Below are 20,465 nucleotides of genomic sequence, written 5' to 3'. Positions count from 1 at the left end.
GAAGAAGTACACTGCTTTTGAGGCTGCTGGTCGTCTTTTTCAATTCAGAAGAATCCCATTTGGCGTAACCAACGGGGTGGCATGTTTTCAAAAGACCATGGACCAAATCATTAGAAAAGAAAAACTGAATGGAGTGTATGCCTATCTGGATGATTTGACCGTATGTGGAAAAGATCAAAAGGATCATGATGAGAATCTAAGAACATTTTTAGATGCTGTAACTAAGTATGGACTTGTAATCAACAACGAAAAGAGTAAGTTCAACCAGTCTTCAATAACCTTGTTGGGACATTTAGTTTCCCATAACTCTATTCGACCTGATCCAGATCGGCTAGAATCTCTACTGTCACTTCCTGTGCCCAAAGACCAAGTTTCACTAAAGCGAGTCCTAGGATTTTTCGCTCACTATTCAAAATGGATACATCGGTTTTCTGATAAAATAAGAAACCTGACACAAGTCAATTCTTTTCCTTAGTCACAGGAAGCGGTTGCAGATTTTGAAGCCCTCAAACTTGACATTGCAAACTCAGTAACTCCTAGGAATGGGCAAGAGCCACTGGTAGTGGAGACTGACGCATCTGACTTAGCCGTGGCAGCAACTTTGAGTCAAGATAATCAGCCAATTGCTTTTTTCTCACGGACTCTAAACAAATCTGAGAAGCTGTATTCAGCTGTTGAAAAAGAAGCCGTTGCCATTGTCGAAGCCCTTTGAAAATGGAAATCATTTCTTATCGGAAGAGACTTCAGATTATACACGGATCAGCAAGCTTTATCATTTATCTTTGACAAGAGGCATACAAGCAAAATCAAGAACGATAAAGTTATGAGATGGCGACTAGAGCTAACACCTTATCAATATGAAATAGTGTACCGACCTGGTAGGGAGAATGTAAAAGCAGATACGCTCTCTCGGGCATGTGTGGTTCGCTGGGACAATGCTAAGTTGTTTGAATTACACAAATCTCTCTGCCATCCGGGAGTCACTCGAATGTTTCATTGGATTAAAACTAAAAATCTAAACTACACTCTGGATGATGTAAAAAGGATTACGTCAGCTTGTCAAACATGTGCAGAAGTGAAGCCAAGATTTCACCAATTCCAAGGCAAATTGATAAAGGCAACCACTCCCTTCGAACGTCTAAATATTGACTTTAAGGGCCCTCTTCCATCAACAACCAGAAACCGTTACCTTTTAACCATGGTGGACGAGTATTCTCGTTTTGTATTTGCTTACCCCTGTAAGGACATTAGTTCAGCAACAGTTATCAGATGTTTTTCAGATCTATTTTTTATGTTTGGAGCCCCGTCCTTTGTACATTCAGATAGAGGTTCATCTTTCATGTCGCGAGAGCTGACGGACTTTCTTCACAAGTACGGAGTAGCTACAAGTCATACGACACCTTATAACCCTAGAGGGAACTCTCAGATTGAACGCTTCAATGGAACAATATGGCGAACCATCCTACTAGCTTTGAAAAACCACAACCTGCCAGTTGCTGCATGGGAAGAAGTATTACAGGAGGCACTTCTTCACTCAGTCAGATCTCTTTTATGCACTGCGACAAACTGCACACCGCACGAAAGATTCTTTATACATAGTAGAAGATCTACCAATGGAGACTCCTTACCATCTTGGCTATCCGCTCCTGGTCCTGTCCTGCTTAGAAAGTTTGTAAGATCTAATAAATATGATGACCTTGTGGAGCCAGTTCAACTTTTGGAATCAAATCCACAGTACGCTCTCGTCAGAAGAAGAGATGGGTCAGAATCACAAGTATCCCTGAGACATCTTGCACCCGCTAGCCTACCTCCTGGTGATCTACCTCATGAAGACAACACTACTGAGAGAGAGATTGTTGAAAATATAAATTCAGACATTGACCACAATGAAGTTCAAAATGAAACTCAACAAATGGTATCTCAGACCCCAACTTCAGAGACGGCTGTGGGGGAACTACGTCCAAAGAGGAATGTCAAGCCTCCGTCATATCTAAAGGATTACATATGCTATACCTACCTTGAAAACTAGTGGGGGAGAATGTGGTGATGTGAACATTATCACCTGATAATATTTATTATTTGATTTGTTTGTAAATATTGTATTTGTTCTTAACTAAAACATGGTTGTAATTTTGAATGAATAAAAGCCATACTTTTGGTTTACTAAGTCTTTCTTACAACAGTTTCGATAAATACTGCAAATCTGATAAGTATGTCTTATATTTGAACATAATTGGTGATCTAAATTTAGTTTGCAAACATTATTTTTTGTAAAAAAAAATTTAAAAAAATAAAAAATAAAAAATATAATAATTGTATTTTCCCGATTCAATGACATGTCAGTAAAAGTGCATTATTCATTTCATAATTCAATGATTAATCCAGTAACTTTAAACTTCAGTATAAAATGAATTTAAGTGCAAGTTCACAACCTTTTATACAATATCAGTAAACACCCTGTATAAATCACGTCATCCTATTGTTTTGGGACTCGTCGACCGCGAGTAGCGGCCCAACAGATAGCCCATGTGGCTGTTGACTGCCTTATAACGAAAGTTCCCCGTAAAATCCCTGCTGTTGAGCGACGGCCAGCGTTGGTCTCGGCCAAGCTTGATCTCAGCAAACGCTCTATGTCGTGAACCCATTTTTTGGCCGTCGGTTGAAATTGGCCTAGATCAACGATAACCGCGGGCCACGAAACCCCGTACTCGTGAACCGCCTCGTAAACATTGTTATTTTCTTACTCTAACCTAAAAAATTATAGCAGTGAAACAATTTGCGTGGGCTTTTCTTTGAAGATTTGTGAGCAGAGCCTCAATTCGTATACATCAATGGTCTTACTTATCTCTGTTGTCTACTCATCTATACAAATCTTATTTAATCAATGACATAATTATAGACTAAATAAATAATCTCATAGTTTTATCAAATATTTTTATATCAATCCAACTGTAAGTTAAAACAAATTATATTGCACTGCTCTATGAAATATAATAGAACATCTAGTATTTTATCTTTCATCCTATTACCGAATAAATTTAACGAACGTATCAATGACATTAGTTGCCATTAGCTGTTTGGGCTATTAATAAACAGCTGTGTCTAAGGAATGTCGGCCTTAGTCACTAACAAGTCTACAAGATAGCGCCACTCATCCTACACTCATCTCCATTCATACTTGGCTTAAAATACCTACATTGTATGGTCGCCATTTCATAAGAAAGTATTAAAGTACTAATGATTATAGCATAACACATAGTATAAATAAGTCAACCTTACGTATGTCATTTGATTTTTATCCAAATGCTGAATTTGTGTCACAAACGCTGAATGTTTACAGCTGTTACGTTAAGCAAATGGTATTATACCAAAAGCTAGTGTAGAATGTTAGCTTCAGCTGCAAGGCTTTTAAAAAGTTGAAACTTAATTTCTTAAAAACTGGCACCCTAAACTAGAATTATAGCTTTGACATTCTGTATTCCTCAAAATTATCTTTCTTTCAACACAAAAATCATTAAAATCCGTCAAGTGGTTGATTCAGAATCGTGAAATAAAAATAACCCTGTAACGATTTAATATATACTAGAGGTCGTCCAGTGGTTGAAAACTCTACCAAAGATATGTAATGTACAGACTTCTATATTTTCACCCATGTTGTAAATAAAACATGTGATTGGAATTTTTTCTATTTGTTTTGATTTTCTGTAGGCCTATACAGGGTGTTTGTGAACTCTCTCGAAAAAATTCACAGGATTATTCCTTGGGTTAATACATGAATATTTTACATTATAAACATGGGTCGCCGGAGCCTCGTTTTCTGTCTGTCTGTCGGTATGTGTTTTTTATAAATAACTTTATAACTCGAGTTTGAATCGAGGTACACACTTTAAATTTGACACACTTGTGTATTTTACCGTGTTAAACAAACATGCAAAATTTCATTTCGTTGACTGTAGCCGTTTCAAAGTGGCGGCCATCTAAAATCTTTGACCTCAAATTACATGAAAACCACTAGAGTTACAAAAAAAAACACAAGAATAACAAAATGTGGGAAATTTTATGCCAAATCAAATGACACCTAGATCTTAAAGATCGGACAACAAACAGCTGAGTTATAAACTTTTTAAATAATTAATAATTTCTTTACTGGCTTTTAATTGTTATTGTTTATTCTTTAAAATCATCTGATACAGAGTACATTACGTAACCTTAAACAGATTTCAATAGTTAAGGTAAAAATAGGACACTTAATACATTTACCATCTAGTAAAAAACTAAACGTTGTTGTTAGGGCAAACCAGCTGTCTTACATTGTTGTAACAATTTAGAAATGATCAGATGATTTTAAAGAATAGACAATAACAATTAAAATCCAGTAAAGAAATTATTAATTATTAAAAAAATTAATAACTCAAAATAATCATGTGATCATCATCTCAAAATCATATGTCCAATCAGCTGTCTTACATTGTTGTGACAATTTAGAAAGGATCAGATGATTTTAAAGAATAAACAATAACAATTAAAAGCCAGTAAAGAAATTATTAATTTTTTTAAAGTTTATAACTCAGCTGTTTGTTGTCCGATCTTTACGATCTAGATGTCATTTGATTTGGCATAAAATTTTCCACATTTTGTTATTCTTGTGTTTTTTTTGTAACTCTAGTGGTTTTAATGCAATTTGAGGTCAAAGATTTTAGATGGCCGCCATTTTGAAACGGCTATAGTCAACGAAATGAAATTTTGCATGTTTGTGTAACACGGTAAAATACACAAGTGTGTCAAATTTAAAGTTTGTACCTCGATTCAAACTCGAGTTATAAAGTTATTTATAAAAAACACATACAGACAGACAGACAGAAAACGAGGCTCCGGCGACCCATGTTTATAATGTAAAATATTCATATATTAACCCAAGGAATAATCCTGTGAATTTTTTCGAGAGAGTTCACAAACACCCTGTATATTTCTTTGTTATTTCGTCACCAGCATGGTAACCCACAAGGCCATTGTTAAGTTTTATAAAATTTTAAATTCATTTTTTGTGCTTATTTGTGAGCCTATTTTAATTTATAAAGGGATTCTGCACATCTACAGGAAAATTTTCTAACAATACGCATAGATTTTCCCTGCAATGTAGATGATTTACAACATGTTCAATGTGATTCAGAGGCCAACATAAGTTTGTAACACCTAAAATTGTTTAACTACATTCTATAAGTTTCAACTGTTTTTCAGTTGTTTTTGTTTGATTTTTCCAGTTGAGACAATCCCAGACTGTATGCACCGACAATGAATGCTTTGATGAATGTAAGTTTTTAATAGCCTAAAATACCTATATGATTTTAATTTTGCTATAAGCTTATTTATGTTTACTAGCAACCTGCGTCACTTCGTCACTCCAAAATCCGATATATTTTATCACTTTTTTCACAACTAACATTACAATATTTAACTTGAATAAAAATATAAAGGTTAACTTGTTCGCTACCGTTATAGTACTACATTTTTCATTCATATGGACCAGCGACGCAAATATGTGACGGCTGGTTTCTACCCATAGACTGTCACATTAATATAGACTGACGTCGCATATTTGCGTCGGTGTTCCAATGTTATCAAAACGCTTATATCTTTGTTACGGTCTATTTGAAGGCACTGAATTCTCTGCAGTGGTCTACAGGGATGTCTGTCGCACAACTGCGTCGCTTGGTTTGTGGATATGATGATTGCATGTAAAGCCTATTTTGACTTGTTTTTAGGCTTGTTTTGTTTTGCCTAAAAAATAGGCTGTTTATGTAATAGCTGAATTTTCTTGACCTTTGTCTATTGCATTTGTTGTAAATGTTGAAGGACAATAAAACTTTTCTGATTTCTGATTGGTGACATCATATGATAGTTGGTAAAACAGTTCTTTACTTTGCTGCATCACTGTATGTATGTATGCTGCATTATTCTATGTAGCTTTTATATTTGTAAAATTATAAACTGTTCTTGAAAAATCTGCTTTTATTTACTTACTTTTACTTAAAATCATAAACAAAAAATAATTGTCTCATGTATGCGGCGTTTGGGCTATTTCAAGAAAAATATAATAATTTACACTATTGTCTTCGCTATAGACAGGGTGTCGCAAATATGCAACATTACAAAAGGTTATAAAAAAAAAATAAATAAAAACAAGAATACGTTGTTTACAAACAAGATTGCAGAGTATTTCAAAGTAAATGATCACTGTTTAACAGGTTTTCACCTGTGGCCTGTGTTACCTACTGTTAACCAAGTGACAGCCAGTCTATGTGTAAGATTAAATTGTAAAAATGATCACAGCGTCGCATACATGCAACGTTTGGTAGCGAACGTGTTAAATTGCTATTATGAAGTGATATGTATCGGGCTATATGGTGTTAATATATCTATACTTATTTAATACGCAAGCAGGATTTTTGTGACAATTACTCCTCCGAAGCTACTGAACCGATTGACATGTTTTTGGTGTCATTGGAAAGAGTGTAACGTCAAGTTGTGCAGGAAACTTTCTTTTCAGGGAAATAATTAGAGAGTGAGGCCCTGGGGCCCTTTAAAGTTACGTATTTCTCCATAAGATTAACATGGGAAACAAAAATTGTTATGAAACTCCAGCTGTTGTCAGAAATGCTGTTCTGCTATTTAATTTCATTTGTTTACAAGAAGAAGAAGAATTGTTTCTTGGTGCCATCTGGTCAATGAATTATACTTTTGCATATATTTTAAATGATATTCACTATATAAAATAATGGTACTGTAATACATTAAGAGATATTCATTTAAATAATCAATAAGTACGATTGAGCCTTTTCCTATATGTTTCCTGGTAAGTGTGTTGTATCTGTTTCTTATAGTACATTACAGTATCTTAAAGTAAAACCAAATTATTCTTTTCTGCATTCTCATCCCGTAGCGAAGCACGGGCAGAGCAACTAGTATATATATAAAACATATATTGGGTTGTGAGCCAGCAATTTTTTTTTTTTTAGTTTCATTCGCTTTAAGTAAACATTTTGATTTCAGACTTTTCACTTTTGATTTTAGTCCAGAATTGAATTTATAGTTTTAAATTTAAAATGTACTGTAAAAAAAAATGTATGCCAACCACGTAGACTATGAACCATTACAGTGTAAGACATTGTGGCTTGCTGCGAGGAGCCTAGGTTTGTAAGGATTATTTTTTGTTTAATAAAGCACTGTTTTCATTCATTCATTCATTCATTCATTCATTCATTCATTCATTCATTCATGTAAATTGACCGTCTAGTTAATATGTTTCAAGTGTTATTAGACTTCTTTTTATTTACTCCCCGTAAAATTAAAAACACATTAAGAACATTGCTGATTAAGAAGTTATTTAAAAAATGGCCAAAACTTGGGTTTTTAAATATTAAAATAACACATTTTTCCCGACCTCCCTTTCATCAGGGGAGTTTTCCATGCTCTCCCTCCCATCACAAAAACAAATTACCTCTAACTCCACCCATGTCGGACAGGCAACTAAAAGTTAAATGACGTAGAGAACGCTTGTCAAGTATGATTTGTAATTGCATTGTGAACTAGTTCAGAGTTTCTCCATTAACTGACTTACTTGACTTAATCCCGTTGACTCCTCCTGGAGCATAGGGCCTCGACTGTTCCTCTCCACCGGACCCTGTTGGTTGCTTCCCTCTTGATCCCTTCCCAGGTTTTTCCTTTGCGTAAGAGGGGAGATAAAGAATGGCTATCGGAACAAACCTGGGTGATTCTCCATTTAAGATAACCGGTTTTAATAACAGTTTTTCTAACTTGAAGCCTTAGTCTTAGGTTTACCTGTTTTATTGCAGATTTTCTACAACATGCCTTATGACATTTGAATAAGGTTGTCTTATCATAAACTGAATTCCCTGATTCATGGTCCTGCCTGATGGCTCAAAGTACAGTTAGGACTCCTTTTAGTGAAATAATTTTGAATTTGATCAAACTTAGTGCTTAAATTATATGAAAACTGCTTGGGAAACTGTTCCTCTTGAAAGAATACAGTTACTATTAAGAAAAAAATTTTCGTATTCATGGAATTGTCTTTATTCATCCTCATAAGTGACTTCACAGCGTACTCCTAGTTTTAAATGCACACAATAATAAGATAGAAGAGGGGTTGGCACCTGCAAGAGAGGTTCTGTAAACTCAATCTTGAGAATTTTTAAGCCAGTTACATTTTAAATGTGTGCCAGTCCATTGTTGATTGCTGATGTTAACTAAACAGAGGTTTTGTATGTTTAAAAAACTCAAATCCAAACAATCTTTTAAAGCAGACAACTTCCCTCTTTGTTTGGTAAATGGCTGAAGTTTTAGTCAAACCGCTCCACTGTCGCAGTCGTGTAAAAAGATCACGTAAAAAAAAAATGTCGTGTTAATTATGCAATAAATTACTGACCAATTGAGTAATATTTTCCCTACCTAAGGTTTTCTTAGTGCTTAAAATTATCCTCAATTCTTTAACATTGTACATTTGGGAGCTGTTCATGTAATGAGTTGTGTGTATAGTGCCGAGATTGCCTGGATCCCAGACTTCCCCAGAAGGTGGAATGATGATGATGCTGATGGCCTGGATTGCCTTTGCTGTCATCATGTTCCTGATGCGACCTCGAAGCTTACGCAACAAGACTGATGCAGATTTTCGCAATAATGAGGTTATTACTTTTGAAAATATCAGATTGATAATATTTTGGATTAATAAATACATAGTAATCTTCTTTTCTGCATAGCAAATACATGTTATCATATTGGTAAGGCACAATCCCCATACCATTTAATATTTGCTTGTTTGGAGCCTCATATAATACTTCGAATTATAGAAAAAATGGGTTTACAAATTAATAGCATGTTTAAATATTCTAGGTTAAGCACAAACCTTCAGGTTAATCTGACCATTTTTATAGACTTAGTATTAAAGCAATTGGTTAATAAAGAAACATGCTGATTGAAGTAGTTTTTGCTAAATCTCAATACTACTACAGTATTGACACAGAGCTATTTCAGGTATGGGGGGTTTTATGGGGTAAAAATGGGGTTTTCCCATTTTATACCCTAAAAAAAAAGATTTTGCAATTTCTTTTTAATGATGATGATAGCAGACCTCTAAGGTTTGGCATTGGCACACTTCTAGTTTCAGGCTATGAGCTTGTTTGCCCTACTCACTTGTCACTCACCACTACTGTTTGTTACAGGATGATGATAGCAGACCTCTAATGTTTGGCACACCTCTAGATTCAGGCTATGATCTTGTTTGCCCTACTCACTTGTCACTCACCACTACTGTTCGTTACAGGATGATGATAGCAGACCTCTAATGTTTGGCACACCTCTAGTTTCAGGCTATGATCTTGTTTGCCCTACTCACTTGTCACTCACCACTACTGTTCGTTACAGGATGATGATAGCAGACATCTAATGTTTGGCACACCTCTAGTTTCAGGCTATGATCTTGTTTGCCCTACTCACTTGTCACTCACCACTACTGTTCGTTACAGGACGATGATAGCAGACCTCTAATGTTTGGCACACTTCTAGTATCAGGCTATGAGCTTGTTTGCCCTACTCACTTGTCACTCACCACTACTGTTCGTTACAGGATGATGATAGCAGATCTCTAATGTTTGGCACACCTCTAGTTTCAGGCTATGATCATAGACTAACCAACACAAGTAGACTTCTCATCCCATCGTAAATTTTGAAGCACGTTTTCGTGTCTAGTTCATGTACGGTGACACTGGGCGCTGTGACAACAAAATTTTGTTTATATTATTTTAGGGTTAATTTCTTGATTACTGCTTTACTCTTTGGTTATATATCTAGGGGACAAGTTATTGTTTATGATTAGATCGTATTATTTGGTTAAACAAGGTTTTAAATTACTATAATAACGGGAAACTAATTGTAAACAAAACACGACCTCTACATAAACCGTACAGAACTAACAATAAAATTGTCCTCAGCTGTTCCATAAGGATGAGAAATCTACTAAGAGAGTATGTTTTGTCTATGCTATGATCTTGTGTGCCCTACTCACTACTGTTTATTACAGGATGATGATAGCAGACCTCTAATGTTTGGCACACCTCTAGATTCAGGCTATGATCTTGTGTACCCTACTCACTTGTCACTACTCCTGTTTGTTACAGGATGATGATAGCAGGCCTCTAATATTTGGCACAACTCTAGTTTCAGGCTATGATCTTGTGTGCCCTACTTACTTGTCACTACTATTGTTTGTTACAGGATGATGATAGCAGGCCTCTAATATTTGGCACAACTCTAGTTTCAGGCTATGATCTTGTGTGCCCTACTTACTTGTCACTACTATTGTTTGTTACAGGATGATAATAGTAGACCTCTAATGTTTGGCGCACCTCTTGTTTCAGGCTATGATCATAGACTAACCAACACAAGTAGACTTCTCATCCCATCGTAAATTTTGAATCACGTTTTTGTGTCTCGTTCATGTACGGTGACACGGGCGCTGTGTCGACAAAATTTTGATTATACTATTTTAGAGTAAATTTCTTGATTTCTACTTTACTCTTTGGTTATATATCTAGGGGACAAGTTATTGTTTATAATTAGATCGTATTATTTGGTTTAACAAGGTTTTAAATTACTATAATAACAGGAAACTAATTGTAAACAAAACACGACCTCTACATAAACCGTACAGAACTAACAATAAAATTGTCCTCAGCTGTTCCATAAGGATGAGAAATCTAAGAGTATGTTTTATCTATGCTATGATCTTGTGTGCCCTACTCACTACTGTTTATTACAGGATAATGATAGCAGACCTCTAAAGTTTGGCACACCTCTAGTTTCAGTCTGCGATCTTGTGTACCTTACTCACTTGTCACTACTACCGTTTGTTACAGGATGGTGATAGCAGAGCTCTAATGTTTAGCACACCTCTAGATTCAGGCTATGATCTTGTGTACCCTACTCACTTGTCACCACTCCTGTTTGTTACAGGATGATGATAGCAGGCCTCTAATATTTGGCACAACTCTAGTTTCAGGCTATGATCTTGTGTGCCCTACTTACTTGTCAATACTATTGTTTGTTACAGGATGATGATAGCAGGCCTCTAATATTTGGCACAACTCTAGTTTCAGGCTATGATCTTGTGTGCCCTACTCACTTGTCACTACTACTGTTTGTTACAGGATGGTGATAGCAGAGCTCTAATGTTTGGCACACCTCTAGTTTCAGTCTGTGATCTTGTGTACCCTACTCACTTGTCACTACTTCTGTTTGTTACAGGATGGTGATAGCAGAGCTCTAATGTTTGGCACACCTCTAGTTTCAGTCTGCGATCTTGTGTACCTTACTCACTTGTCACTACTACCGTTTGTTACAGGATGGTGATAGCAGAGCTCTAATGTTTGGCACACCTCTAGTTTCAGTCTGCGATCTTGTGTACCTTACTCACTTGTCACTACTACTGTTTGTTACAGGATGGTGATAGCAGAGCTCTAATATTTGGCACAACTCTAGTTTCAGGCTATGATCTTGTGTACCCTACTCACTTGTCACTACTACTGTTTGTTACAGGATGGTGATAGCAGAGCTCTAATGTTTGGCACACCTCTAGTTTCAGTCTGTGATCTTGTGTACCCTACTCACTTGTCACTACTTCTGTTTGTTACAGGATGGTGATAGCAGACCTCTAATGTTTGGCACACCTCTAGTTTCAGTCTGTGATCTTGTGTACCCTACTCACTTGTCACTACTTCTGTTCGTTACAGGATGGTGATAGCGGACCTCTAATGTTTGGCACACCTCTAGTTTCAGTCTATGATCCTGTGTACCCTACTCACTTGTCACTACTACTGTTTGTTACAGGATGGTGATAGCAGACCTCTAATGTTTGGCACACCTCTAGTTTCAGTCTGTGATCTTGTGTACCCTACTCACTTGTCACTACTTCTGTTCGTTACAGGATGGTGATAGCGGACCTCTAATGTTTGGCACACCTCTAGTTTCAGTCTGTGATCTTGTGTACCCTACTCACTTGTCACTACTACTGTTTGTTACAGGATGGTGATAGCAGACCAGTTTTAGTCTGTGATCTTGTGTACCCTACTCATTTGTCACTACTACTGTTTGTTACAGGATGGTGATAGCAGACCTCTAATGTTTGGCACACCTCTAGTTTCAGGCTATGATCTTGTGTACCTTACTCACTTGTCACTACTACTGTTTGTTACAGGATGGTGATAGCAGACCTCTAATGTTTGGCACACCTCTAGTTTCAGTCTGTGATCGTGTGTACCCTACTCACTTGTCACTACTACCGTTTGTTACAGGATGATGATAGCAGACCTCTAATGTTTGGCACACCTCTAGTTTCAGTCTGTGATCCTGTGTACCCTACTCACTTGTTACTACTACTGTTTGTTACAGGATGGTGATAGCGGACCTCTAATGTTTGGCACACCTCTAGTTTCAGTCTGTGATCGTGTGTACCCTACTCACTTGTTACTACTACTGTTTGTTACAGGATGGTGATAGCAGAGCTCTAATGTTTGGCACACCTCTAGTTTCAGTCTGTGATCTTGTGTACCCTACTCACTTGTCACTACTTCTGTTTGTTACAGGATGGTGATAGCAGAGCTCTAATGTTTGGCACACCTCTAGTTTCAGTCTGCGATCTTGTGTACCTTACTCACTTGTCACTACTACCGTTTGTTAAAGGATGGTGATAGCAGAGCTCTAATGTTTGGCACACCTCTAGTTTCAGTCTGCGATCTTGTGTACCTTACTCACTTGTCACTACTACTGTTTGTTACAGGATGGTGATAGCAGAGCTCTAATATTTGGCACAACTCTAGTTTCAGGCTATGATCTTGTGTGCCCTACTTACTTGTCACTACTATTGTTTGTTACAGGATGATGATAGCAGGCCTCTAATATTTGGCACAACTCTAGTTTCAGGCTATGATCTTGTGTGCCCTACTCACTTGTCACTACTACTGTTTGTTACAGGATGGTGATAGCAGAGCTCTAATGTTTGGCACACCTCTAGTTTCAGTCTGCGATCTTGTGTACCTTACTCACTTGTCACTACTACCGTTTGTTACAGGATGGTGATAGCAGAGCTTTAATGTTTGGCACACCTCTAGTTTCAGTCTGCGATCTTGTGTACCTTACTCACTTGTCACTCCTACTGTTTGTTACAGGATGGTGATAGCAGAGCTCTAATATTTGGCACAACTCTAGTTTCAGGCTATGATCTTGTGTACCCTACTCACTTGTCACTACTACTGTTTGTTACAGGATGGTGATAGCAGAGCTCTAATGTTTGGCACACCTCTAGTTTCAGTCTGTGATCTTGTGTACCCTACTCACTTGTCACTACTTCTGTTTGTTACAGGATGGTGATAGCAGACCTCTAATGTTTGGCACACCTCTAGTTTCAGTCTGTGATCTTGTGTACCCTACTCACTTGTCACTACTTCTGTTCGTTACAGGATGGTGATAGCGGACCTCTAATGTTTGGCACACCTCTAGTTTCAGTCTATGATCCTGTTTACCCTACTCACTTGTCACTACTACTGTTTGTTACAGGATGGTGATAGCAGACCTCTAATGTTTGGCACACCTCTAGTTTCAGTCTGTGATCTTGTGTACCCTACTCACTTGTCACTACTTCTGTTCGTTACAGGATGGTGATAGCGGACCTCTAATGTTTGGCACACCTCTAGTTTCAGTCTGTGATCTAGTGTACCCTACTCATTTGTCACTACTACTGTTTGTTACAGGATGGTGATAGCAGACCAGTTTTAGTCTGTGATCTTGTGTACCCTACTCATTTGTCACTACTACTGTTTGTTACAGGATGGTGATAGCAGACCTCTAATGTTTGGCACACCTCTAGTTTCAGGCTATGATCTTGTGTACCTTACTCACTTGTCACTACTACTGTTTGTTACAGGATGGTGATAGCAGACCTCTAATGTTTGGCACACCTCTAGTTTCAGTCTGTGATCGTGTGTACCCTACTCACTTGTCACTACTACCGTTTGTTACAGGATGATGATAGCAGACCTCTAATGTTTGGCACACCTCTAGTTTCAGTCTGTGATCCTGTGTACCCTACTCACTTGTTACTACTACTGTTTGTTACAGGATGGTGATAGCGGACCTCTAATGTTTGGCACACCTCTAGTTTCAGTCTGTGATCGTGTGTACCCTACTCACTTGTTACTACTACTGTTTGTTACAGGATGGTGATAGCGGACCTCTAATGTTTGGCACACCTCTAGTTTCAGTCTGTGATCCTGTGTACCCTACTCACTTGTTACTACTACTGTTTGTTACAGGATGGTGATAGCGGACCTCTAATGTTTGGCACACCTCTAGTTTCAGTCTGTGATCGTGTGTACCCTACTCACTTGTCACTACTACCGTTTGTTACAGGATGATGATAGCAGACCTCTAATGTTTGGCACACCTCTAGTTTCAGTCTGTGATCGTGTGTACCCTACTCACTTGTCACTACTACCGTTTGTTACAGGATGATGATAGCGGACCTCTAATGTTTGGCACACCTCTAGTTTCAGTCTGTGATCTTGTGTACCCTACTCACTTGTCACTACTACTGTTTGTTACAGGATGGTGATAGCAGACCAGTTTCAATCTGTGATCTTGTTTACCCTACTCATTTGTCACTACTACTGTTTGTTACAGGATGGTGATAGCAGACCTCTAATGTTTGGCACACCTCTAGTTTCTGGCTATGATCTTGTGTACCTTACTCACTTGTCACTACTACTGTTTGTTACAGGATGGTGATAGCAGACCTCTTATGTTTGGCACACCTCTAGTTTCAGTCTGTGATTGTGTGTACCCTACTCACTTGTCACTACTACTGTTTGTTACAGGATGGTGATAGCAGACCTCTTATGTTTGGCACACCTCTAGTTTCAGTCTGTGATTGTGTGTACCCTACTCACTTGTCACTACTACCGTTTGTTACAGGATGATGATAGCAGACCTCTAATGTTTGGCACACCTCTAGTTTCAGTCTGTGATCCTGTGTACCCTACTCACTTGTTACTACTACTGTTTGTTACAGGGTGATGATGGCAGACCCCCAATGCCTCCTCCGGCTTTGAATTGATTAACTTTGGCTGTGATCTTGAGTACCAATATTACTTCTACTCTTTTCTGGACCTGTTATTTTACTAGTAATATATTTTGTAAAGAGCTTTTTTGAATTAGAGATTTTAATGGAGTATTATTATCATAGCATCACAAAACTTATTACTGTATGGCCATAGTTGTCATATATTTTACCAATAATATTGGAAGATTTCTTTTATACTTTTCGCCTTTTTATTTTTTAATCTTCATCACAGTCATTTGCCTGTGGTATTGTTTGTTGGCTTTATTGGGGGGCCCATCATTGCTATACATTTTGTATCAGTGATGTTAAGAGTCCTTGGAGCCTACCCCTACTAACTAATATAACACATACAAAACTACAAAGAATATTTCTAATCTCATAGTGCCCTAGATATTTTAATTACAATCATTTGGTATTTGAATAAAAATATTTTGTGATGATAAATAACTCTTCAACTGCTGTTTGGAATTAATCTAAGATGGCTGCTAGCCTCCAAAGACTCTTAATTACAATTTAAAAACGACACTCACAGTGTCCCTTAAGTAAACAGCCAAACTCAGGAAAATGATTTTTTGGGTCAAAATAAAGTGAAAATCAAGAATTTAATTTTTCCCATTAACGCTAAACAATTAAACTGTGTTTTTGTTTTTTTACATATTTTTTTTATTTTAAAACTTTTCAACTAATCATAATAAAACTTGGTATGTACTATAAAGTTAAGAAAAATCTATGTTGAAAAAAATAATTTGGTCCAATTTGACATTTCAAAATGGTGATTATTTTAATTTGTATAACTTCAATTACTAAGTGGCCAATTTTATAAAAAGGTGTCAAACACTCTTTTGTTTAGCATTAAAAACTTCCTATCGAATGACGCCAAGTTCAACAAAATTGAATATGATATAGTCTAACTGAAAATATGACGTTTTTCAGTCGTAGAGTAAGGCAAAATGAGGTGCATCCTGAACAACCATGCCTTAAGCTAGTCAAGCTTTAAGCCGGAGACCTTAACGCACATAAATTTTCCGGAGATTTGTGGTTTACTTATGGGACACCCTGCATGCACAGCAGGTTTTAAAATTTCAAATGTGTAATACTCATTATTTGACATTTTAGCACAATGTAGGCCAACTTAAATGTTTCAGTTTAAAAATTGTGTCTTCTTTAAAGTTCTGTTCAAAATTTTCTTTTTTGAAATCAAAGAAACTGTTTTTTTAGAATTATTCTTTGTCAAGAGAAAGTCTTTTGTTATTGTACCTTCTTTTGTTAGCAGTCATACAATAGTGAAACTTATTGGCTATTTTGGAGGAATTTTATAGAGCACAGCATTTCCTGGAGTACAAAATATTTAATATAGAGTTGAATACACTTTTGTATTTGAGAAATTATGTATTTCATGCCTGCACTACTATAAATAATATAATAATTACTTATGAGGAGTTTTGATTTGTTTGTCATTAAATTATTTTCCACTTATAATTTATACTATGCTTTCTTCAGGAAGTAAGTGCCAACAATTTAGGAGTAGGTTTAATGGGTCAAAATGAAACTAAAACCGAGAATATTATTTCCCAAAAATACCTTGTTAGCGAGTATCCGCCATTTTGTTTTTTGTGTGGTTTTAAATTAACATCTTAAAAACTATTGAAAATATCTTTATGAAACTGAATATACAATTTCAAAGAGTTATAATCTATTTGAGATAAAAAATATTATTAAAGAATGTTAAGACTACTTTTATTTAGCTTTGAAATTTTACTACCAAACAACAACAAGTTAAAAAATATTCAATAATAATTAGCTGTAAAATCACAACTTGTATGAGTAAAATGATGCAAAACCCTGACTGCTTGGCCTTATTTTGCCTGGTCTCTACAACTTGTTATGAATCTATTACTTTGAACTTGCTGTTTGATAGGAAATTTTCAATGCTAAATAAAGGTGTTCTTGGTATATTTAGTAGTTTTGGTTATAAAAATAAAAATTACCACTATTTTGAAACCATAAGGTATTCTCCAATGGTTATATTTCTCCAAATAGCTTATGACTGTTATAAATTGTATACCAAATACCAAATTTTATAGAGATATCTTCAATAGGTTTGTAATTTATGAATTTGAAATACAAAACAAGAAATTGTGGATATCTCACTAACAAGTCACTTTTGGAAAAAAGGTTTTCTTGTTTTTGTTTTGTTTTGAGACGTAAAAACTATTCCTATATTTTTGGTACTTTCTAACAAACACCCTGTATAAAATAATGTACTAACTATTGTTTGTGTTTTGCACTGGTTGATTTATTATCGAACTACTTATTTTTGTTATTATTACCACCATATTATTGTTGTATAACATATTGATATTTGCCTACTATTGATATTTGCCTACACATTTTCCAGTGTTACCTGGAGTAAGAGTGCTATGGTGTTGCCATGGAAAATGAAATCCAAATTATCCTTTAGTAGTTTGTCCTTTTAGTACTTTTTTTTTAATTTTGTTGGTCAATTCTAATAATTGGAAATAATTATTTTACAAACATGATGTTTTCTGTGATACTTACCTCAAGGTTACAATTCTATATGAAATAAGATATTTGCTGTATTATAAATAAATTAGAATTAGAGATATTATAGAAAATGTTCCTTTTCTGTTAATGCTACTTTTAGGTATCTTTTTCTTAAAAATCATTGCCTTTATTTTATTTTTTTACACAATTAAAAACACATTCAGGAGTTTTGCTTACCCAGAAAGTCAAGGTGTATGCTATTTTAAAGTGTCAACAGTCATATGATAAACATATCTTGTAATTCTTAATACACGTTTATTTTATTTTTATGCTGGCCCTTTTCTGTTTTTTTTATTTTTCTATTTTTGTTTATAATGGTAACATTTATGGTTGTCAGTATTGGGCCAGTTTTACATATTTTTCATGAATAAAAACACAATCGAAACATGTATAGTTTGAAGGTTAACATAATATGAGGGTTTAGTTTTGTTTTGTGTTTATGTTCTAATTTTCTCAGTTTATTTTGTTTGTTATGGCATTAAATGATTTTATTATTACATTTATTTTAGGAAACTAACTAGTTTTGTTCCAAACAAAGTTTGTTATTTTTCTGTTTTAATAGAAGTAGGAATCATTCCATTTTCTAGTTTGTATTAAAGTTGTATTTTGTTTGTAATCTTATGGCGTTTTATTGCATACTTATGAGTGTGTGGGGTTTTGTCAAATCATGAATAGTAAAAAGTTGCTAATACATTTGTGATTTTTTAAAAGGGTAATAAAAATAAAAAGACTAAAGATCGATGTTTATAATTTAACCTGTTTTAAACAACTCATAAACTCATTTATAGTATTGACTATATATACGTACAAGTATGTAGGTATATATTAACTATATTGACTATAGGTATATATAGTCAATGTTTATACTCATTGATTGCCTTAGTCCCCAAATGCATCGTACAAGTACTACACTCTTTATACTTGTATTGTTGTGCTTGTACTTGAGATTGATTTATGAACTTTTTTGGATAACAATTAAAAACATATCACTTATATTTTTATTTTTTATTTTTATTTATTATAGTTTTGTATCAAATCAAAATCAAACATAATTTATTCCATGATAAACAAAAATTACAAAAACAGTATTCTTAATAATAATGGAATTTCCCCACATAGGCGAAGCCTGTGCGTGGGGAACGAGTTATTATCAGACCATCCATATTATACAATCTAACATCGTTTTAATAATAATGGTTACTCTAAATACTAATTACACATTTACCAAAAAGGAAAAAAACAATTTTAATACGAAGCCACAGCAGATAACGAAAGTATTATGGAAATATCTGAAAAGTGTAAAGATAGAGAGAAATCTATTAAAAAAAATAAGAAAGTAATAATAATGAATAAATGATAAAAAAAACTTGTAAAAAGGGTATTTAAGGGTATTTAATAATACTGTGAAGAGCACTGGGACTTGGAAACCATTCATACATCTTCTACCCACACTCACGCACAAACAACACACACTCACGTACACACACACACAAAACGCATGCACCGACTCACTACTACAGGCCCTGTACAGGCGGCTGGTAGCCCTAAAGGGCTATGTCCATATCTAATTAAAATTTGAATACTGATCAATCAATTTCATTAAATAATCATAAGAAAATGATAATGTAAAAGGTTTAAAAGATATATTCTAGTTCAGTTCTTATTATTAAGCAATGCACTTTTAGCAAATTTCCTATACATTATGTCCCGTAACTCTCTGGACACATGTATATTGCGATATTGATATTGCTTAGGTCAAGACAAACACATTTGACCATAGGAACATGGTTCTGTGGTGCCTAGTTTACCGTCTGTCTGTATATATGAGTTTTTACCAAAAAAACTCCTAAACGGTTTGAGATACAGCATTGAGATTTTGTAAAAATGTTTATCTTATAAACAGGGGTGCCCATCCCCCCCAAGGCTTATGACGCAAATTCCCCCCCCCCCCCCCCAAAACTCGTCAAGACCATACCACCAAATCTGTCGTGAAGTTCTGAGTCCACCATCCTACCGTCCACTCCCGTAAATTTTAATAGTACAAATGGCAATGTTTGCTATGTATATTTCAATACTTGGTACTTAGTTAGTTACTACCAATATAAGTACCCTTGGTACCCCTTAGTATGCTGGTCAAAATCTTTAAAAATATAATTCAACTATACTGCATAGTTTGATGATATTCTGTCTTTTAACCCTTAGAGTGCCAGGCGAGAAATAAAAGTAACGCTCAAAAAATGCCGATGATTTTTCCCGAAAGACGCGCTAAAAATTCCGAGCGCGATCTGGCGATTTTTAGGTTAAAATTTCGTAAAAATCGAATTTTCGATATTTCGACCAACGAAAATCGATGTATCGCATCTAGTAACTTTCGACTCAATGTTAATATATGGGTTAAAAGAATCCGAGTATGCATTCGGTTGTTATGACAACTGTTCGATCATTACGAAACGTCCGGTCAGCCGGACGTTGGCACTTTTGGCTCGTTCTAAAAACGTCCGGTCGGCCGGACGTCGGCACTTTTGGCTCGTTTTAAAAACGTCCGGTTCTCCGGACGTTGGCACTCAAAGGGTTAATTCAGATAAGTGCTAAGAACATACCAAGCTACATAGGTCGATGTAAGTAGCACTGATACACGTCTCAAAATACTGTAAAAGTATTCAAACGGTTTCAATTTTAATTCAATAATAATTTAGTTTTTTAAAATAAAAGCTAC

The 20,465-nt window shown here is 35.6% G+C and overlaps 1 protein-coding gene across 3 annotated transcripts in view; it reads left to right on the top strand.

Annotated features, from left to right (window-relative positions):
- Window positions 1–18,486, top strand: part of LOC128990546 (small integral membrane protein 14) — a 40,899-nt gene extending 22,413 nt beyond the window's left edge. For all 3 annotated transcript variants that reach the window (XM_054413163.1, XM_054413080.1, XM_054412998.1), the window contains 3 exons: window positions 5,262–5,310; window positions 8,554–8,699; window positions 15,134–18,486. In XM_054413163.1, the coding sequence (XP_054269138.1) occupies window positions 5,262–5,310; window positions 8,554–8,699; window positions 15,134–15,178 (240 nt within the window). In that variant the 3' untranslated portion in view covers window positions 15,179–18,486. The remainder of the gene's footprint in view (window positions 1–5,261; window positions 5,311–8,553; window positions 8,700–15,133) is intronic.
- Window positions 18,487–20,465: the final 1,979 nt, after the last annotated feature.

This window comes from Macrosteles quadrilineatus, unplaced genomic scaffold (genome assembly GCF_028750875.1).
Source record: "Macrosteles quadrilineatus isolate MER2022 unplaced genomic scaffold, UCM_ALF_1.0 Scaffold_1__1_contigs__length_201487025, whole genome shotgun sequence".
Lineage (NCBI taxonomy): Eukaryota > Metazoa > Arthropoda > Insecta > Hemiptera > Cicadellidae > Macrosteles > Macrosteles quadrilineatus.
Note: the sequence above shows the minus strand (reverse complement) of the source record. Positions and strands in the feature narration are given on the sequence as shown.